The 20,459-nt window shown below is 40.4% G+C and overlaps 1 protein-coding gene across 1 annotated transcript in view; it reads right to left on the bottom strand.

Moving 5' to 3' along the window:
• Positions 1-3,120: 3,120 nt before the first annotated feature.
• Positions 3,121-20,459, bottom strand: part of LOC309964883 (olfactory receptor 5AN6-like) — a gene marked incomplete at both ends in the record, with an annotated part of 23,710 nt that continues 6,371 nt past the window's right edge. The window contains one exon of the mRNA XM_082844069.1: positions 3,121-4,087. Within this exon, the coding sequence (XP_082700195.1) occupies positions 3,121-4,087 (967 nt within the window). The remainder of the gene's footprint in view (positions 4,088-20,459) is intronic.

Here is a 20,459-nt window from a genome sequence, read left to right on the forward strand (position 1 = left end):
CCTTTTTATGGCCCAGTAATATTCCCCTGCATAGATATACCAACGCTCTTCCTTTTGCTTTTTTTTTTTTGAGATATAATTGACATATAACATCATATTAGTTTCAGCGGTACCACATAATGATTCAATATTTGTATGCATCGTGAGGTGCTCACCACGACGTCTAGTTAACATCCATCGTCACATCGCTGCAGATTATTTTTCTTGTGATGAGAACTTTTAAGATTTATTCTCTTAACAATGCTTTCAATATACAGTCTCCAGGCTGTACATTATGTCCCCATGACTTATTTATTTTATAACTGGAAGTTTGTACTTTTTGATTCTCTTCACCCACTTGCCTTCTCCCTACTCCTGCCTCAGGCAACCACCCATCTGTTCTCTGTGTCTGTGAGATTGTTTGTTTGTTTGTCTTCTGCATACACGTGAGATCCTATGTATTCGTCTTTCTCTGTCCAGCTTACTGGCTCCGCATATGCCCCTGTGTTCCATCCACATTGTGGCAAATGGCAACCTTCTTCCTTTCGGTTCTACAGTTTTTAGCGCTCTGACTCACCAGGTCTCTGACCTATTTTTAGTATTTCTCCCTTTGAGGAGGGGGGTGTCTCTTCTGAGGGGAGATTTCATCTGTGTTTCCCCGTAGCTAGGCCTCACTGCCTTATCCTCTTTGCCAATAATGCCAATATCTTAAGAGTTTTCAGGTCTGTTTCTAGGGACTCTTTTGCCCCTGCCGGTTCTCAGTTATGGGCGTTTGACTCTAGATAGAGGTTTGTGCTTATTTTATTTTTTACAATGAACTGCTCTTTTTCGTTCTTGAACATAATCTGTGGCAATTCTTGCTAATTTATACTGGGGTTATAGCCTTCCAGTTCCCCTGGGGCATGTCCTAAGTCTTGTCTTCTGAGCCTCCACCACCCATGCAGTCCGCATGGTAGAAGTCAGGGGCTCTAGCCTTTAGCAAGACTCTCCAGCTGACAGCCATTTTCAGCACTTGTTTACTCTCCTGCGTTCCTGGTTTCACTACTTATGAGGGTTTAGCTCATTACTCCTGTTCATTAAGTCAACTGGAAGTTCATCTAAAAGATTTTATTTCCAATTTAACATTTCAGGTGTTTCAGTTACGAGAGTCATTCAGGTATAGTATATAATTCATCACACCTCCAGATGCAGAAATCCTCCATTGTCCTGGTCTTTAAAGATAGTTTCAATTCCCCTTCTTAGCTTTGACCATATCAGTCATATCTAATGTTTATTTGTATTAAGACAATTGCCATTCCTGATGTCTTTATAGGTTTGACATGACAGGTCTTTCTAGCTTTCATCCATCAGGTCTTGTTTCCTTGTGTACTTTAAGATTTGTACAACTCGATTTTCTTCAGAAAGTTATATGGGGGAATTATTTCAGCTTGGGTTTAAGATTTTCTCTTAAGGACTTGCATTTGCTTTTGATTGGTACTTGAGGGTACTACCAACCTGGGGCTGTTTTAAAATTAATTCTCACCTAAGATTCCTTTATCTGCAGAGGTTGTGTGAATTCAGACCACAAACCTCCATGAGGGTGCGTGGTTACAAATTTTCAGTTTACTTTTCCCCATACCCAGCAGTAAGCCTGAGAGAGTTGAGATTTCTTTTTTGTGAGATAGGACTTTTTTTTTTTTTTTTGCTGTACGCGGGCCTCTCACCGTTGTGGCCTCTCCCGTTGCGGAACACAGGCTCCGGACGCGCAGGCTCAGCGGCCATGGCTCACGGGCCCAGCCGCTCCGCGGCATGTGGGATCTTCCCGGACCGGGGCACGAACCCGCGTCCCCTGCATCGGCAGGCGGACTCTCAACCACTGCGCCACCAGGGAAGCCCGAGATGGGACTTTTTTTTCCTTAATTTCCTTTCATATCAAGGTCTAGTCCGCTGGACTCTCATACGTATGTCTGGGTCTCCTATCAAACTCTCCCCGAGAGTTTGGGTTTGGTCTCCTCTCCCCGAGTCTCACGTGCTTGTCACAATACAGGCCAAATATTACCAGAGTTCAGCAGATCCCCCCAATGTGAAAGTCATCTTCAGAGCTGCCTTTACTCTCAGGATTCCTGATTTTTCTTTACATTTGGAGGTTGGAGATCTCCTTTTCTTTTCTTGTTTGCTCAGAAGTGTATTTTTAAATATTTTCTAAAAAATATTTTGTCCAGCATCTTTATTAGTTTTGCAGTGGTGGGTGCATCTATGCTATTCAATCTGCCATAATAACAGAAATGTAATCTTTTCAATATATTTCAGAATTCAAATGATCACTTCTTTTCTTTGTACTTTAGCTCTCCCAGGTCAGGATAGTATCATAGAAATCCCTTGTTCATTCTCCTATTGGTGTTAGGTTCTAAAAATAGAAACTCAGAAAACAAACTCTAGATGAAACTCATGTGGTATTTTCCATGGTGAGGAAGTTATGTCAAAGTCTAAAGTTATGCTTCTCTCCACATCCCCATTTTCATCAACTGGAATTTACCTAGGCACCCAGAGAGTTTGAAGTCTATAACAAAGTGGTTGTTGTTCTAGTTGTGATGTTGTGTATGAGAAAGATCATTTACTGACCTGTGTTTAGTCCCATTCTCTCCTGCCTGGAGTCTGAAATTCTGAAAGGGTATGTAAGGGTCAAACACTGAGAAACTGAAGGGTATATTGACATAAAAATTAATATATTGGGCTTCCCTGGTGGCGCAGTGGTTGCGAGTCCGCCTGCCGATGCAGGGGACACGGGTTCGTGCCCCGGTCCGGGAAGATCCCACATGCTGCGGACCGGCTGGGCCCGTGAGCCATGGCCGCTGAGCCTGCGTGTCCGGAGCCTGTGCTCTACAACGGGGGAGGCCACAACAGTAAGAGGCCCGTGTACAGCAAAAAAAAAAAAAAATTAATATATTAATTTGTGAAGTCATTGCTGGCGTAAGAGAGGAGAGTCAACTGTCAAGACTCAAAGAAGCCACAGGATTTGCCTGGCCCTGAGCCAGTGCTGGATTTAGATGTGTTGACTCACTTGAAATCCTGCCAGAACACCAGGAATAACGTTAAATGCATTTCTCTTACATAGTCTAGAAACTTCCAGTCAACAGGGTCACTAATCTACCAGACCTTTAATTAACTGTGACAATGGGAAAACATTCTCTTCTTCTTACACCACTTAAGGGTATCTTTGATTTCCTTGTTCCTTAGACTGTAAGTCAAAGGATTCAACATGGGGATCACCACTGTATAGAAGACTGATGCCATCTTGTCATAGCCCAGAGAATGATCAGTGCTGGGGTGCATACGGACAAAGAGTCCTGATCCAAAGAAAAACGTCACTGCTGCCAGGTGAAAAGCACAGGTGTTGAAGTCCTTGGCCCTGCCTTCAACTGAGCTGATCTTCAGGATGGTGGCAGGGATATAACCATAAGATATCACGATGATTAAGACGGATGCCACACCAAAAATCACTCTTATCAGAAACTTTATCACTTGTAGGAGAAAGGTTTCAGAGCAGGAGAGGACTAATAATTGAGGCAGCTCACAGAAGTGATTGATACCATTTGGTCCACAGAAATTGAGCTGAAGTAAAGCACACAGTTGGATCAATGAGCCAGAGAATCCAACTATATACGCTCCAACCACCACCTGCACACAGAGGGTGGGGGACATGATATCTGTGTAGAGCAGAGGATTACAAACAGCAACATAGCCATCATAAGCCATTGCTGCCAGGAGACAGCATTCCGTCAGACCCAGGCTAGCGAAAAAGAAGTATTGCATGGTGGATCCCATAAAGGAGATGAATTCAGGCTTCCGGAAGAAGTCTGAGAGCATTTTGGGTGTTGTAGAAGTAACATAGCAGAAATCTAAGAAGGATAAAGATAAGCTGCTGAGGAAGAAGTACATGGGTGTATGTATGGAGGAGTCCATCCTAATCAGGATAATGAAACCCAGGTTCCAGGCCACTGTCAAGAGGTAAGTCCCCAAGAACACTGAAAAGAGACCAATCTTGAGCTTGGGAGAATCTGAGAATCCCAAGAGGATAAATTTGGTGCCTGTTGTATTGTTCCTTCCTCCAGCCCTTGTCTTGAAGTCTCTTCAAACTGCAGAAGAAGTTTGGGTTAATGATTGTCTATTTTTAATATTATGAAGCATACTTGTTTTGGATATAGTCTCAGGTTTTTGGACAAAAATTATCCATAGTCAAGATAACTTTTTTAAACAATGTAAGAAATTATAAAAATTATTTAAAAAAACATTGGGAATCCCGTTTCTCAGTTATACGTGATAGTTTGTGGCAAATTTTTCTGCACACACACATGTGCGCACACATAAACACACAGATGTTGCCAAACCACTGTCTAAAAATTGGTACTAGTTTACACAAGTTCAAGATTTTATGACAATATACCTTACCATCCCATTCAACACTGCCCATAATTATTTAGCTTTACTCTTTGACAATCTTACACATTAAAAAAAAATACTTTTTCATTACTTTTTATTTGTACTTACTTTATTGATTTACATATATATATATATATATATAAAACATCTTTATTGGAGTATAATTGCTTTGCAATGGTGTGTTAGTTTCTGCTTTATAACAAAGTGAATCAATTACACATATACATATGTTCCCATATCTCTTCCCTCTTGCATCTCCCTCCCTCCCACCCTCCCTATCCCACCCCTCTAGGTGGTCACAAACAACCTACCTGATCTCCCTGTGCTATGCAGCTGCTTCCCACTAGCTATCTATTTTACGTTTGGTAGTGTATATATGCCCATGCCTCTCTCTCGCTTTGTCACAGCTTACCCTTCCCCCTCCCCATACCTCAAGTCCATTCTCTAGTGGGTCTGTGTCTTTATTCCTGTCTTACCCCTAGGTTCTTCATGACATTTTTTCCCCTTAAATTTCATATATATGTGTTAGCATACGGTATTTGTTTTTCTCTTTCTGACTTACTTCACTCTGTATGACAGACTCTAGGTCCATCCACCTCACTACAAATAGCTCAATTTCGTTTCTTTTTATGGCTGAGTAATATTCCAGTGTATATATGTGCCACATCTTCTTTATCCATTCATCCGATGATGGACACTTAGGTTGTTTCCATCTCCGGGCTATTATAAATAGAGCTGCAATGAACATTTTGGTACATGACTCTTTTTGAATTATGGTTTTCTCAGGGTATATGCCCAGTAGCGGGATTTGGGGGTCATATGGTAGTTCTATTTGTAATTTTTTTAAGGAACCTCCATACTGTTCTTCATAGTGGCTGTACCAATTCACATTCCCACCAGCAGTGCAAGAGTGTTCTCTTTTCTCCACACCCTCTCCAGCCTTTATTGTTTCTAGGTTTTTTGATGATGGCCAATCTGACCGGTGTGAGATGATATCTCATTGTAGTTTTGATTTGCATTTCTCTAATGATTAATGATGTTGAGCATTCTTTCATGTGTTTGTTGGCAGTCTGTATGTCTTCTTTGGAGAAATGTCTATTTAGGTCTTCTACCCATTTTTGGATTGGGTTGTTTGTTTTTTTGTTATTGAGCTGCATGAGCTGCTTATAAATTTTGGAGATTAATCCTTTGTCAGTTGCTTCATTTGCAAATATTTTCTCCCATTCTGAGGGTTGTTTTTTGGTATTGTTTATGGTTTCCTTTGCTGTGCAAAAGCTTTTAAGTTTCATTAGGTCCCATTTGTTTTTTTTTTTTTGTTTTTATTTCCATTTCTCTAGGAGGTGGGTCAAAAAGGATCTTGCTGTGATGTATGTCATAGAGTGTTCTGCCTATATTTTCCTCTAAGAGTTTTATAGTGTCTGGCCTTACATTTAGGTCTTTAATCCATTTTGAGCTTATTTTTATGTATGGTGTTAGGGAGTGATCTAATCTCAAACTTTTACATGTACCTGTCCAGTTTTCCCAGCACCAGTTATTGAAGAGGCTGTCCTTTCTCCACTGTACATTCCTGCCTTCTTTATCAAAGATAAGGTGACCATATGTGTGTGGGTTTATCTCTGGGCTTTCTATCCTGTTCCATTGATCTATCTTTCTGTTTTTGTGCCAGTACCATACTGTCTTGATTACTGTAGCTTTGTAGTATAGTCTGAAGTCAGGGAGCCTGATTCCTCCAGCTCCATTTTTTGTTCTCAAGATTGCTTTGGCTATTCGGGGTCTTTTGTGTTTCCATACAAATTGTGAAATTTTTTGTTCTAGTTCTGTGAAAAATGCCAGTGGTAGTTTGATAGGGATTGCACTGAATCTGTAGATTGCTTCGGGTAGTACAGTCATTTTCACAATGTTGATTCTTCCAATCCAAGAACATGGTATATCTCTCCATCTATTTGTATCATCTTTAATTTCTTTCATCATTGTCTTATAATTTTCTTCATATAGGCCTTTTGTCTCCTTAGGTAGGTTTATTCCTAGATATTTTATTCTTTTTGTTGCAATGGTAAATGGGAGTGTTTTCTTGATTTCACTTTCAGATTTTTCATCATTAGTGTATAGGAATGCCAGAGATTTCTGTGCATTAATTTTGTATCCTGCTACTTTACCAAATTCATTGATTAGCTCTAGTAGTTTTCTGGTAGCATCTTTAGGATTCTCTATGTATACTATCATGTCATCTGCAAACAGTGACAGCTTTACTTCTTCTTTTCCAATTTGGATTCCTTTTATTTCCTTTTCTTCTCTGATTGCTGTGGCTAAAACTTCCAAAACTATGTTGAATAATAGTGGTGAGAGTGGGCAACCTTGTCTTCTTCCTAATCTTAGTGGAAGTGCTTTCAGTTTTTCAAGATTGAGGACGATGCTGGCTGTGGGTTTGTCATATATGGCCTTTATTATGTTGAGGAAAGTTCACTCTATGCCTACTTTCTGGAGGGTTTTTATCATAAATAGGTGTTGAATTTTGTCGAAAGCTTTCTCTGCATCTATTGAGATGACCATATGGTTTTTCTCCTTCATTTGGTTAATATGGTGTATCACATTGATTGATTTGCGTATATTGAAGAATCCTTGCATTCTTGGAATAAACCCCACTTGATCATGGTGTATGATCCTTTTAATGTGCTGTTGGATTCTGTTTGCTAGTATTTTGTTGAGGATTTTTGCATCTATGTTCACCAGTGATATTGGCCTGTAGTATTCTTTCTTTGTGATATCCTTGTCTGGTTTTGGTATCAGGGTGATGGTGGCCTCGTAGAATGAGTTTGGGAGTGTTCCTCCCTCTGCTATATTTTGGAAGAGTTTGAGAAGGATAGGTGTTAGCTCTTCTCTAAACGTTTGATAGAATTTGCCTGTGAAGCCATCTGGTCCTGGGCTTTTGTTTGTTGGAAGATTTTTAATCACAGTTTCAATTTCAGTGCTTGTGATTGGTCTGTTCATATTTTCTATTTCTTCCTGATTCAGTCTTGGCAGTTTGTGCATTTCTAAGAATTTGTCCATTTCTTCCAGGTTGTCCATTTTATTGGCATAGAGTTGCTTGTAGTCATCTCTCATGATCTTTTGTATTTCTGCAGTGTCAGTTGTTACTTCTCCTTTTTCATTTCTAATTCTATTGATTTGAATCTTCTCCCTTTTTTTCTTGATGAGTCTGGCTAGTGGTTTATCAATTTTGTTTATCTTCTCAAAGAACCAGCTTTTAGTTTTATTGATCTCTGCTATTGTTTCCTTCATTTCTTTTTCACTTATTTCTGATCTGATCTTTATGATTTCTTTCCTTCTGCTAACTTTGGGGGTTTTTTGTTCTTCTCTCTCTAATTGCTTTAGGTGCAAGGTTAGGTTATTTATTCGAGATGTTTCCTGTTTCTTAAGGTAAGATTGTATTTCTATGAACTTCCCTCTTAGAACTGCTTTGCTGCATTCCACAGGTTTTGGGTCGTTGTGTCTCCATTGTCATTTGTTTCTAGGTATTTTTTGATTTCCTCTTTGATTTCTTCAGTGATCACTTCGTTATTAAGTAGTGTATTGTTTAGCCTCCATGTGTTTGTATTTTTTACAGATCTTTTCCTGTAATTGATATCTAGTCTCATAGCGTTGTGGTCGCAAAAGATACTTGATACAATTTCAATTTCTTCAAGGCTTGATTTGTGACCCAAGATATGATCTATCCTGGAGAATGTTCCATGAGCACTTGAGAAAAATGTGTATTCTGTTGTGTTTGGATGGAATATCTTATAAATATCAATTAAGGCCATCTTGTTTAATGTATCATTTAAAGCTTGTGTTTCCTTATTTATTTTCATATTGGATGATCTGTCCATTGGTGAAAGTGGGGTGTTAAAGTCCCCTACTATGAATGTGTTACTGTCGATTTCCCCTTTTATGGCTGTTAGTATTTGCCTTATGTATTGAGGTGCTCCTATGTTGGGTGCATAAATATTTACAATTGTTATATCTTCTTGGATCAATCCCTTGACCATTATATAGTGTCCTTCTTTGTCTCTTCTAATAATCTTTATTTTAAAGTCTATTTTGTCTGATATGAGAATTGCTACTCCAGCTTTCTTTTGGTTTCCATTTGCATGGAATATCTTTTTCCATCCCCTCAGTTTCAGTCTGTATGTGTCTCTAGGTCTGAAGTGGGTCTCTTGTAGACAGCATATATATGGGTCTTGTTTTTGTATCCATTCAGCCAGTCTGTGTCTTTCAGTGGGAGCATTTAATCCATTTACTTTTAAGGTAATTATTGATACGTGTGTTCCTATTCTCATTTTCTTAATTGTTTTGGGTTTGTTATTATAGGTCTTTTCCTTCTCTTGTGTTTCTTGCTTAGAGAAGATCCTTTAGCATTTGTTGTAAAGCTGGTTTGGTGGTGCTGAACTCTCTCAGCTTTTGCTTGTCTGTAAAGGTTTTAATTTCTCCATCTAATCTGAATGAGATCCTTGCTGGGTAGAGTAATCTTAGTTGTAGGTTTTTCTCCTTCATCACTTTAAATATGTCCTGCCAGTCCCTTCTGGCTTGCAGAGTTTCTGCTGAAAGATCAGATGTTAACCTTATGGGGATTCCTTTGTTTGTTACTTGTTGTTTTTCCCTTGCTGCTTTTAATATGTTTTCTTTGTATTTAATTTTTGACAGTTTGATTAATATGTGTCTCGGCATGTTTCTCCTTGGATTTATCCTGTATGGGACTCTCTGTGCTTCCTGGACTTGATTAACTATTTCCTTTCCCATATTAGGGAAGTTTTCAACTATAATCTCTTCAAATATTTTCTCAGTCCCTTTCTTTTCCTCTTCTTCTTCTGGAACCCCTATAATTCGAATGTTGATGTGTTTAATGTTGTCCCAGAGGTCTCTGAGACTGTCCTCAGTTCTTTTCATTCTTTTTTCTTTATTCTGCTCTGCAGTAGTTATTTCCACTATTTTATCTTCCAAGTTACTTATCTGTTCTTCTGCCACAGTTATTCTGCTATTGATCCCTTCTAGAGTATTTTTAATTTCATTTATTGTGTTGTTCATCATTGCTTGTTTCATCTTTAGTTATTCTAGTTCCTTGTTAAATGTTTCTTGTATTTTCTCTATTCTATTTCCAAGATTTTGGATCATCTTTACTATCATTACTCTGAATTCTTTTTCAGGTAGACTGCCTATTTCCTCTTCATTTGTTAGGTCTGGTGGGTTTTTACCTTGCTCCTTCATCTGCTGTGTGTTTTTCTGTCTTCTCATTTTGCTTATCTTACTGTGTTTGGGGTCTCCTTTTTGCAGGCTGCAGGTTCGTAGTTCCTGTTGCTTTTGGTGTCTGTCCCCAGTGGCTAAATTTGGTTCAGTGGGTTGTGTAGGCTTCCTGGTGGAGGGGACTAGTGCCTGTGTTCTGGTGGATGAGGCTGGATCTTGTCTTTCTGATGGGCAGGTCCACTTCTGGTGGTATGTTTTGGGGTGTCTGTGACCTTATTATGATTTTAGGCAGCCTCTCTGCTAATGGGTGGGGTTGTGTTCCTGTCTTGCTAGTTGTTTGGCATAGGGTGTCCAGCACTGTAGCTTGCTGGTCGTTGAGTGAAGCTGGGTGTTGGTGTTGAGATGGAGATCTCCGGGAGATTTTCGCCATTTGATATGACGTGGAGCTGGGAGGTCTCTTGGTGACCAGTGTCCTGAAGTTGGCTCTCCCACCTCAGAGGCACAGCACTGACTCCTGGCTGCAGCACCAAGAGCCTTTCATCCACATGGCTCAGAATAAAAGGGAGAAAAATTAGAAAGAAAGAAGAAAGAAAGAGAGAAAGAAAGAAAGAAAGAAAGAAAGAAAGAAAGAAAGAAAGAAAGAAAGAAAGAAAGAAAGAAAGAAAGAAAGAAAGAGAAAGAAAGAAAGAAAGAGGATAAAAGAAAAGAAAATAAAGTAAGGTAAAATAAAATTACTAAAATAAAAAAATAATTATTAAGAAAAATAAATTTTTTTAAGTAAAAAGAACAAAAAAACGGATGGATAGAACCCTAGGACAAATGGTGAAAGCAAAGCTATACAGACAAAATGTCACACAGAAGCATACACATACACACTCACAAAAAGAGGAAAAGGGGAAAAAATCATAAATCTTGCTCCCAGAGTCCACCTCCTCAATTTGGGAGGATTCGTTGTCTATTCGTGTTTTCCACAGATGCAGGTACATCAGGTTGATTGTGGAGATTTAATCCGCTGCTTCTGAGGCTGCTGGGAGGGATTTCCCTTTCTCTTCTTTGTTCTCACAGCTCCCAGGGGCTCAGCTTTGGATTTGGCCCCGCCTCTGCGTGTAGGTCGCCGGAGGGCGTCTGTTCTTCGCTCAGACAGGACAGGGTTAAAGGAGCCGCTGATTCGGGGGCTCTGGCTCACTCGCCGGCGTGACGTTGCACCAGCGTGAGGCGCGCCGTGCGTTCTTCCCGGGGAAGTTGTCCCTGGATCCCGGGACCCTGGCAGTGGCGGGCTGCACAGGCTCGCCGGAAGAGAGGTGTGGAGAGTGACCTGTGCTCGCACACAGGCTTCCTGGTGGTGGCAGTAGCGGCCTTAGCGTCTCATGCCCGTCTCTGGGGTCCGCGCTGTTAGCCGCGGCTCGCGCCCGTCTCTGGAGCTCCTTTAAGCAGCGCTCTTAATCCCCTCTCCTCGTGCACCAGATAACAAAGAGGGAAGAAAAAGTCTCTTGCCTCTTTGGCAGCTCCAGACTTTTTCCCGACTCCCTGTGTCTGATTCTTTACAGCAGAGTGAGTCTCAACTCTCTGCCATCCTATCTTGAATGCGTTTTTGGTTTCTGTTTTTTACTTTAAGATGGCACTGTATAGATGGATCATGTTCAGAAAGACCTTACAGAGATTTGGAATCGGGAATAAGAAACATAAATAGTTCTCTTCTCTCCCATGCCTCCAACTGTTTGGTTTAAAGGCGTGAAAGAGAAGGAAAGGGAGAATGAGAGGGTAGAGGCAAGGGTAGAGACAAGGGTAGAGAGACAAGGAGGAAAAAACAGGGAGAACTGGGCGAAGTGTGTAGGAAACTTTGAAAAGTTAATAAACTGATCTCCCCAAAACACACACCGAGGAGTCCTTCCACCTCCCTTCACCCCACTTTGCTGTCTTCTCTCTCAAAATGTACAAGAAGAGAAGTAATTTTTGTTTTGTAGCCAAGACACTAAGGTAGACTAAGCCATTGTCCTTTGATCCTCAAGGTCTGGCTTTTCTCTCCCCAGACACTACATGGGAAGGACATCTTAGAGGGGATAGAAGAGGCCAGCCTATTTCTAATATATTAGTTGTGATGTATTAGAAATAAGATCTGCTCATGCTTCTAAGTGTCTTTAATCTCTTGGTTTATTCCCATCCAACCCTCTTTTTAAATTTTGCACTTAGCTGTATGTGACAGCTTAAAGAGAATATTTTTGAAATATTTTCAAAGTTTTACCTAATATATTCTTCCCCACATATCTAACCATTCCCTTATTTCAAGCAGATAAGTTGTTAGGTTTTGAGCCTCAGAGAAGAGATGTGACAGCAAAAGGAGTTTGAAGCAGACGTGATGAGGTCAAAAACATGAGTGAGTCTTCAGGATGGCTTATAGACACAGCCCAAGGGCAATAGCACAGCTATCAAATAAGTTTAGAGACACCAGGAACAGAGAGACCCTAACCAAAAGATGGATAGAGGCTGGGTCGGCAGGCAGAGACTTAAGAGAATGTAATCATAGTGCTTCAGGTCCACCGGGAAGTGACGGCTTGGGTTCTACAGAGTGTCCTCAGCAGCTATAGTCAAGGATGGGAGCAATAGAACAGCTCCCATTGAACCAAGAGTAGCTACGAATAGTCCTCAGACCTAACATGTCTTGATGATGGGGATAAATGGCATTCAGCGGCAGAATTCCATTAGTGATTTGACAGCCAGGAATCTGATGAGGCAATAGATATTTCAGGAGATGCTGCTATGGAAAGAGGTCAAGGACCTGAGCCCCCATTGTCCTGGCATCATTCAAGCCCTCTAGAACTTAGACACAAATGTAGGGAGAAGAGCGAAGGACCCTTGAATTAACCAATTTTTTTCCCAGTAGAGAAGTAAGGGGAGTGCAAAGGAAAAATAATAAAAATTATTTCTTGAGTCCCTAAACTTGTGGATTGATTATCAAAACCTCATGAGTTCATTACAAATATTATTTTCCTCCATGTGCATTGTAATAGACCCCTGACTTTACCTTAACGTATTTAACCATTTTCTTCACGTAGCATATAAATTGTTTCCAAATTTTCAATGAATGTTTCGAATATAGTTACTCTGAAACATTTCTAATGAGTGGGACAGGCAGCCTTCAAAATGGTCCCCAATGATCCTTGAACTTACGTAGACCCTTCCTATATATAACAGGGCTAACCCATGCAACCGAGAATATTGTTCTCTGTCATCAGTCAGCACCAACTTACGAGCTATGTGACAGATCTATTTGGAAGTGGATCCTCCAGCCTCGATCTAGCTTCAGAAGCCTACGCCTTGACCAACTACTGAATGCAGCCTCATGAGAGACCCCGAGCCGGAACCACACAGCCAAGTTGCCCCTGGATTCCTGATCCACAGAAACTGTATGAGATAATAAATATCTCTTTTTGTTCCAAGGCACAAAGTTTTGTAACAATTTCTTGCACAGCAGTAAGTAATTAATATATTAAGAATAGGATTGACTTTCACAAAAGGAATCATATTTTTTTGATTCTTGGTATATACTACAAAATTATTTCCAGGATCAGGAATCTTTCATTTTTAATGACAGAAAAAAAAGAACTGATCAAAACAATCAAGTGAATCTATTAGCTCATAAAACTGAAGTAGTCATAATATGTTGGACTGTAGAAGTGGAAGTTGGTGAAGAATTTAACAAGTAATTAAATGCAGATCTTTCTTTGAGGGATAGTACTGGGTACATATTTTGGACTCTTGAAATGACTAAAGCTTCATTTTTAAAATGCAGTTCATTTCATTGATATTAGAGTCACAGATATATACTATTTTGTTTTCTTTTCTCTGTCTCCTGTAGATTTGGCTTGCTGGTTATTTATGTACCACTCTGCTAGCCCTCTTAGTTTCTTTGAGCTTTCTGCCACCTGTTTGCTTAGTTTAAATACTCTACATCCAATTTAATGTGTCAGTTAGTAGATCAGTATCAATCTGTTTTATATAATTTCCGTGCAGGTTTTACTCTTTAATAGGAATTACCGGTGCGTTTCTCTCTTCATTTTAACTTCATTCATGTACCTTTTGGCAATTAAAAAATAACCTTTATAATTGATCTATTCAATAAAAGATGTGCAATTTGAAAGCTTAAAAAAAAACAAGTAGTGAGAGAAATTGTGATCCAGTGGCTCAAACAGTATCATAAACCTCCAGCCGTTTCGTTTTTGTTTCATTTGCCTTATGCAGAAATGTTCCATCCCGTGGTAACAAAATTGTACAAGTTCTAGATCTCACAGAGTCACTTCACATCATCCAAAAGAAGAGAGCATCTCTTCTTGTAGCTTCCACAGAAGAGAAAAACATTTCTCTCCCAAAAGGCCCAGCAAACATCTCCTTGCATCTTTCTGGTTTTGACTGGGCTATACCCCTCACTTCGACACTAAGCTAGTTGCAATGGCTATCAGATATTTTCTTTTTTTTAGTTGAAGTATAGTTGATTTACAATATTGTGTTAGTTTTAGGTGTACAGCAAAGTGATTCAGTTATATATTTTTTCAGATCATTTTCCATTATCGGTTATTACAGATATTGAATATAGTTCCCTGTGTTATACAGTAAACCCTTGAAGCTTATGTATTTTATGTACAGTAGTTTGTATCTGTTAATCCCATACTCCTAATTTATCCCTCTTCCCTTTCCCCCTTTGGTAACTATAAGTTTGTTTTCTGAGTCTGTGAGTCTATTTTTGTTTTGTATATACATTCATTTGCATTATTTTTAGATTCCACATGTAAGTGATATCATATAATATTTGTCTTTCTCTGTCTGACTTACTTCACTTAGTATGATATTCTCTAGGTCCACGGATGTTGCTGCAAATGGCAATATTTCATTGTTTTTTTATGACTAATAACCCATCTTCTCAAACCAATCTTCTGTCGATGGGCACTTGGGTTGCTTCCATGTCTTGGCTATTGTAAATTGTGCTGCTATGAACATTAGGGTGCATGTATCTTTTTGAATTAGAGTTTCTGTGTGTTTTCCAGATATATGCCCAGTAGTGGGATTGCTGGATCATATGGTAGCTCTATTTTTAGTTTTTTAAGGAACCTCCATACTGTTCTCCTTAGTGGCTACGCCAATTTACATTCCCACCAACAGTGTAGGAGGGTTCCTTTTTCTCTACATCCTCTCCAGCATTTATTATTTGTAGACTTTTTGATGATACCCATTCTGACAGGTGTGAGATGATACCTCATTGTGGTTTTGATTTGCATTTCAGATATTTTCTAATTGTCCTAAGCCCGTCGGGGTTCAACCCTGAAACCCAGAGTTGGAACCAATCCCACTCAAGCAATGATGGCTGAGGACAGAAAAAGTTATTTTCCCCTTCAAACTAACAAATATTTTCCCCTTCACAGTGAGTTACACCTAATTGTAATTGTTAAACAAAATTAAATCAAATGAATAATGAAGGCTAGAGTTTTCCTCAAAGGTGTTTAACTGGCCAAAGCAGGAAAATCTCACATATGACCTTCTGTTGAAAAACTACCAGGAATAGCACGTATGATGAAAAACAATTCCAGAACCTTCAGAGATCTGGAAGCCACAGACACCAAAAGTGTGAAACAGAAAAGGAATACTTGCTTTGCCTTTGGGTAAAAAGAGGAACTGCAAGAAAGAAAAAAAAAAAGTGTCATCCACACAGATAGCACAGATGATAACAGCAAATTATAAATAGTGTATGTCACAGGATACATGAAATAAGTAAAGGAAAGATTGGACTGGTAGGAGTGCTGAGATGCAGGACTTCCCAGAACCCACCTCTTCTTGATTAGGCTCAAGGACACCTCCCAGCTGCTTCTCAACCCCAGAGAGGTTGTTTTCTAGACTGGGGATCAAGGTGAAGGGTGAAACGATCCCTGCTATGCTGCTTCCTTAGCTTATAGTTGTTAGAAAATGGACTATGGGTTTTATTGTGTATCTGATATAAGGATCTCCTCCCTCTGGTCCATGTGGATCAATTTTGCTCCTTAAGGATTCCGTAAGATGAAAACAACCCAGCCTTCCTTTGCATAAAAAAGAGGTTTTATTAGAATAAAGAATATACCATACAATATCAACGTGATACTTTACACATGCCAGTTTTTCTACTTATGTTGATATATAAGTCCAATCAGACATCGTGATTCTATTTCAGAAGAACTTGGAGAGAGATGAAACCTCTGTTCTTCCGTGAGGTCTCCCTGGATCCCAGATGCCTGTTTATTTCTAGAGTGTGGTCCCACCAAAGTGTGTGGTTTTTCTGTCTTCCAACCAGATGGTGCCAGCCATCTAGTCTGGCAACACTGATGGGAGATGCTGCCACACCCAGTTTATAACAGTTCCAAGCCATGACTGCAAGAGCCCGCCATGGCTATTTCTTTACTTGTAGGAATGAAGGGAATCTCGTCCCTGGCCAGATCCATATGTGGTATTGCACATAGGAGATTCGGACCATCATTAGAAAGGGATAGGGAAGCATGAAGAGTGAGGATGGAATAAAACCAGCAAAAGTCAAAAATAAACAGTTGGGGGCTTCCCTGGTGGCGCAGTGGTTGAGAGTCCGCCTGCCGATGCAGGGGACACGGTTTCGTGACCCGGTCCGGGAAGATACCGCACGCCGCGGAGCGGCTGGGTCCGTGAGCCATGGCTGCTGAGCCTGCGCGTCCGGAGCCTGTGCTCCGCAGCGGGAGAGGCCACAGCGGTGAGAGGCCCGCGTACCGCAAAAAAAAACCCCAAAAACAAAACTAAACAGTTGGTTTTTCTTCCCCAGTTATTTAGGAGATGTTACAGACAAGGAGATGCACCAAAAATTCAGAGAAAGTAGCCTTGAGACAGGCTGGGACCCGGGACCCTTTGCTGCAGTGCTGCAACGCTCGCATGGGGACACACCTTTCCTTGGGCCACAAAATACAAAGAAACTGTATGGGACTAAAAGTAACTGCATGCATGCACAGTTAGGGCAAATTCTGGACAAAACATACAAAGAGACAAAAAACCCAACTGCCACTTTTGAAGAGCCCAGAGCAAAAGCAGGGTACTGTGCATGCCCCCTGCACACAACACTCCACCTAAGGGGTGGGCAAACCACCTAAGCGACCCCCCTCCAGCCCAACCCCTGGACACACCCCTACCTTCACCCATATAAGGAACAAGCTCGCCCCGCCCCCATGCCCCCCCCCCCCCCCAGGGAACTGGCAAGCAAGGGAATCTCTTGCTTGTTCTCATTCCCCTGTGCTGCAGCAGGGGCCCCAACAAAGCCTTTCCTGAATTTCTTGTCTGGCCTCTGACCAATTTCTATTGATTAAGGAGGCCAAGAACCCTGGTTGATAATAGTGGTAGATCAAGATGATGGGAGAATTCTGGGATACATGTTTTATCTCCTTGCAGGCAAGACCTCAGACTCTCCCTGCTCCGTTGTAGGTCAGGGAAATCCAGATCAGTTTTCTGGACACAGGGAAGTGAAATGCAAATGTTTCCTTATTCGTGTGGATCAGCGCAAAACAAGCAAACTCTAGGCTTGCCGAGGTTTAAGGTCAGAAACATGAGACTAGTAATCTTTAGAAAAAAGTTGAAAATCTCATCAGAGCTCATTTAATGCATCAGTTACTAATTTGTGAATGAGTGTGTGTATGGGGGAGTGGGGGTAATCATATATACCTACCAAAGAATTAGGGAAATGTAGAAGGTAGATATGGACACTACTCAGGTTTCTGGAAATGCTAAAAAACAAGCCACAAAATAAGATCACAATAGATAATTAAAATGTGTAAACCAGGCATTTTAGAGACAAAATATTTCTTAGATCAAAAGAAGGAAAAGCTGTCAATTAGTCAATCTGTAAATAATATATTGATTAAAAGGGAAGATGGTCACTTAGAAGACAGAAAAATGAATGCTTGGGGAGAAAAATTGGTAGCTCCCTGGCCCAGGGCCTCAGCCTATCTGGATGCGGTAGCCGGGCACATCAGACGTTGATATACGTTATCCACTTTGCTTTGATTCCTGTCTCTACAAACAGACTTTCAATTGTAATTTGCCTTTCCACGTGGTTTCTTCAGCTAGAGGAAAAATTGTGCCACTGGCACAAATACAAACTTGGGGGCTTTGTTCTTCACTGAAAACTAAAAATGGCATACTGGCTTATGCAGCCAGCTATTCTGAGCGTGGTTAACTTCAGGCCATCTGGAAAAGATTTTCAGACGTTGCAAAATGAGCACCACACCCTGAGTTGTGGTAATGTTACTAAAGTGAATTTATCTCCAGCTAGCTAGCCGCCCCCTGGAGACAGATGTACCTCGTCCTGTTTCAAATAGCTATAAAATATCTGATTCTTTTAGTGACAAAAATATTCTGTTTGATGTATATCTGATCTGTGTATATGCTCCATGATGAATAAACTTCTTTGCAAAGTTTTATTTAACACTTGGCTTACTGTAAACCCCAGATCATTTTTGCTTTATTCGTCTTGTGCCAATCCCCATCGTAAGCACTAGATTTAATTATTATTAATGAATGAGCATTACTTTCTCCTGGGTAGTTGGGTAAACTGCAAAAAAGCCTATCTTCTCGGGCTTCCCTGGTGGCGCAGTGGTTGAGAGTCCGCCTGCCGATGCAGGGGACACGGGTTCGTGCCCCGGTCTGGGAAGATCCCACATGCCGCGGAGTGGCTGGGCCCGTGAACCATGGCCACTGAGCCTGCGCGTCCGGAGCCTGTGCTCCGCAACGGGAAAGGCCACAGCAGTGAGAGGCCCGCTTACCGAGAAAAAAAAAAAAAAGAACCCAAACAGCATGGTTACAACTGAGATAACTATTAACAAACCATGATGTTCAGAGATGCCTACTAGGTTAGCCCCACTATGGAATGTTGCTACCACCTGGTAGAAGTATGCCTATATTGTAGGGTGAGTTGTTTTTTTGTTTTGGTTTGGGTTTGGTTTTGGTTTTTTTTGCGGCACGCGGGCCTCTCACCGTTGTGGCCTCTCCCGTTGCGGAGCACAGGCTCCGGACGCGCAGGCTCAGCGGCCATGGCTCACGGGCCCAGCCGCTCCGCGGCACGTGGGATCCTCCCGGACCGGGGCAGGAACCCGTGTCCCCTGCATCGGCAGGCAGACTCTCAACCACTGCGCCACCAGGGAAGCCCATAGGGTGAGTTTTAAGAGGTGACTGGGGGACTAAAATCCACATGAGAACCCAGCATTGCAGTAGTAACTGACCTTCCTCAAAAACACTGTATGCTCATCATGCTCTAATCACTCTACCATGAGCTCCTCAAATACCTGAGCTTGATACTTTAATGCAGTTTAATTCTGGGAAAGAAACCAGACCAGGGAGATGGGGAATTTACTGAGTATATTGTAAGCGTTGAATAACATTAATAAACAAATATATTCTCAGAAGGATAATGTAATTGAGAACAGGTAAGTTACACATTCACAGTACCATTTTAAACAAATCATACTGTCTCAAAGAGTGGGCATCATAGTTTCAAAAAAAAAAGTGATAATGTTATCACATGGCATAGGATTGAATCCTGCCTATTTTCATCTGTGTGGTCTTGTGACCCTCAACTGATCTCACATAAGCCCTTCATTCATCTGTGAGATGCACCTAAATATGTCAACATTGTATATTTGTGGGAGGATCATATGATATACAACCCATATGAAAACCATTATGTAAGAACTATTCAAATAGGACAGATTATCATTTTGATTTTTAAATTCCCATTTGTCTCTGAAGAAATACCTCCAACTGTAATATTCTGATACCAGTTTATTAGAAATGCATGGTAATGTATATTATTATTGTTCCCAGCTGACTATATGTTTTCATTAAATACAAGCTAACTATATGTTTTAATTAAAATGCCAACTAATTTGGACATAGTTTTAAAAAGACTTTCATTTTCAGAAAATCTTGGCGTAGTGATTTTTGATAAACAATTACCTTTGCTGTCACTGTCAATTTTTTATTATTATGAGATTAATATTATTAGGAACACTAATTATTTATGAATAATGTGAACATTATACTTCTGGAAAATATTAGCGTATATTAGACTCTTTGGAATTACTAGATAAGACTTAAACTCAAAATGAGCCATTAGGAAATTATGTGTTGATTAACACATAAAATGAAAATTCCTTAACCATTGATATAATGAAAACTGCAGCAAAAATTTTAAATAACAACCTGTCGATTGGAATGAAATTCAGGTTTACACACAAAAATCTGATGAGCCTGTTCAAAACTATTACAATCAACTTCAGATTATTTTTAAAGATAATTCTGGTCTTCCTTCAGATGTTAATTCCACTTGGGTAGCTTTAACTCTATGTTTATTTATGGACTGAACTGGGACCTTTCTCTTCCAGTAAAAAGGACCAGGATGGAATGAGAAACTATGTCCACCCCAGATTTAGTTAATCTGGCAAACCAGCTCTCTCATACACTAGATGAATCACCTAAGAGAAAGACCACCATAATTTTTAACCTTCATCTCTAGTAAATGAAGCCAAACCCTCCTAGTTTCTGTTACTGCAAAGAGCCAGGACATTGGAAAAAATATTGTTATAAATCTAAGTACTTGCAGCTCTCTAACAAATCTTTCCAGCATCCTCCCAATTCTCCATGATGAGGCTCCAATGAACTACAGGGGCTCTTCCCAACCCTCCCTCTTAATTGGCTTGGAGAAACATTTCTCCAGATCAGAGATGAATCTCTTCCAGTCCTAAATGACACCAGAGCCACATTCTTGGTGCTCAACCCTGCTATTATAAAACAGCCCCTGCCTTGGAGTCCTAAAA

Source organism: Leucopleurus acutus (genome assembly GCF_964270905.1).
Source record: "Leucopleurus acutus genome assembly, chromosome: 8".
In the NCBI taxonomy this organism is placed as follows: domain Eukaryota; kingdom Metazoa; phylum Chordata; class Mammalia; order Artiodactyla; family Delphinidae; genus Leucopleurus; species Leucopleurus acutus.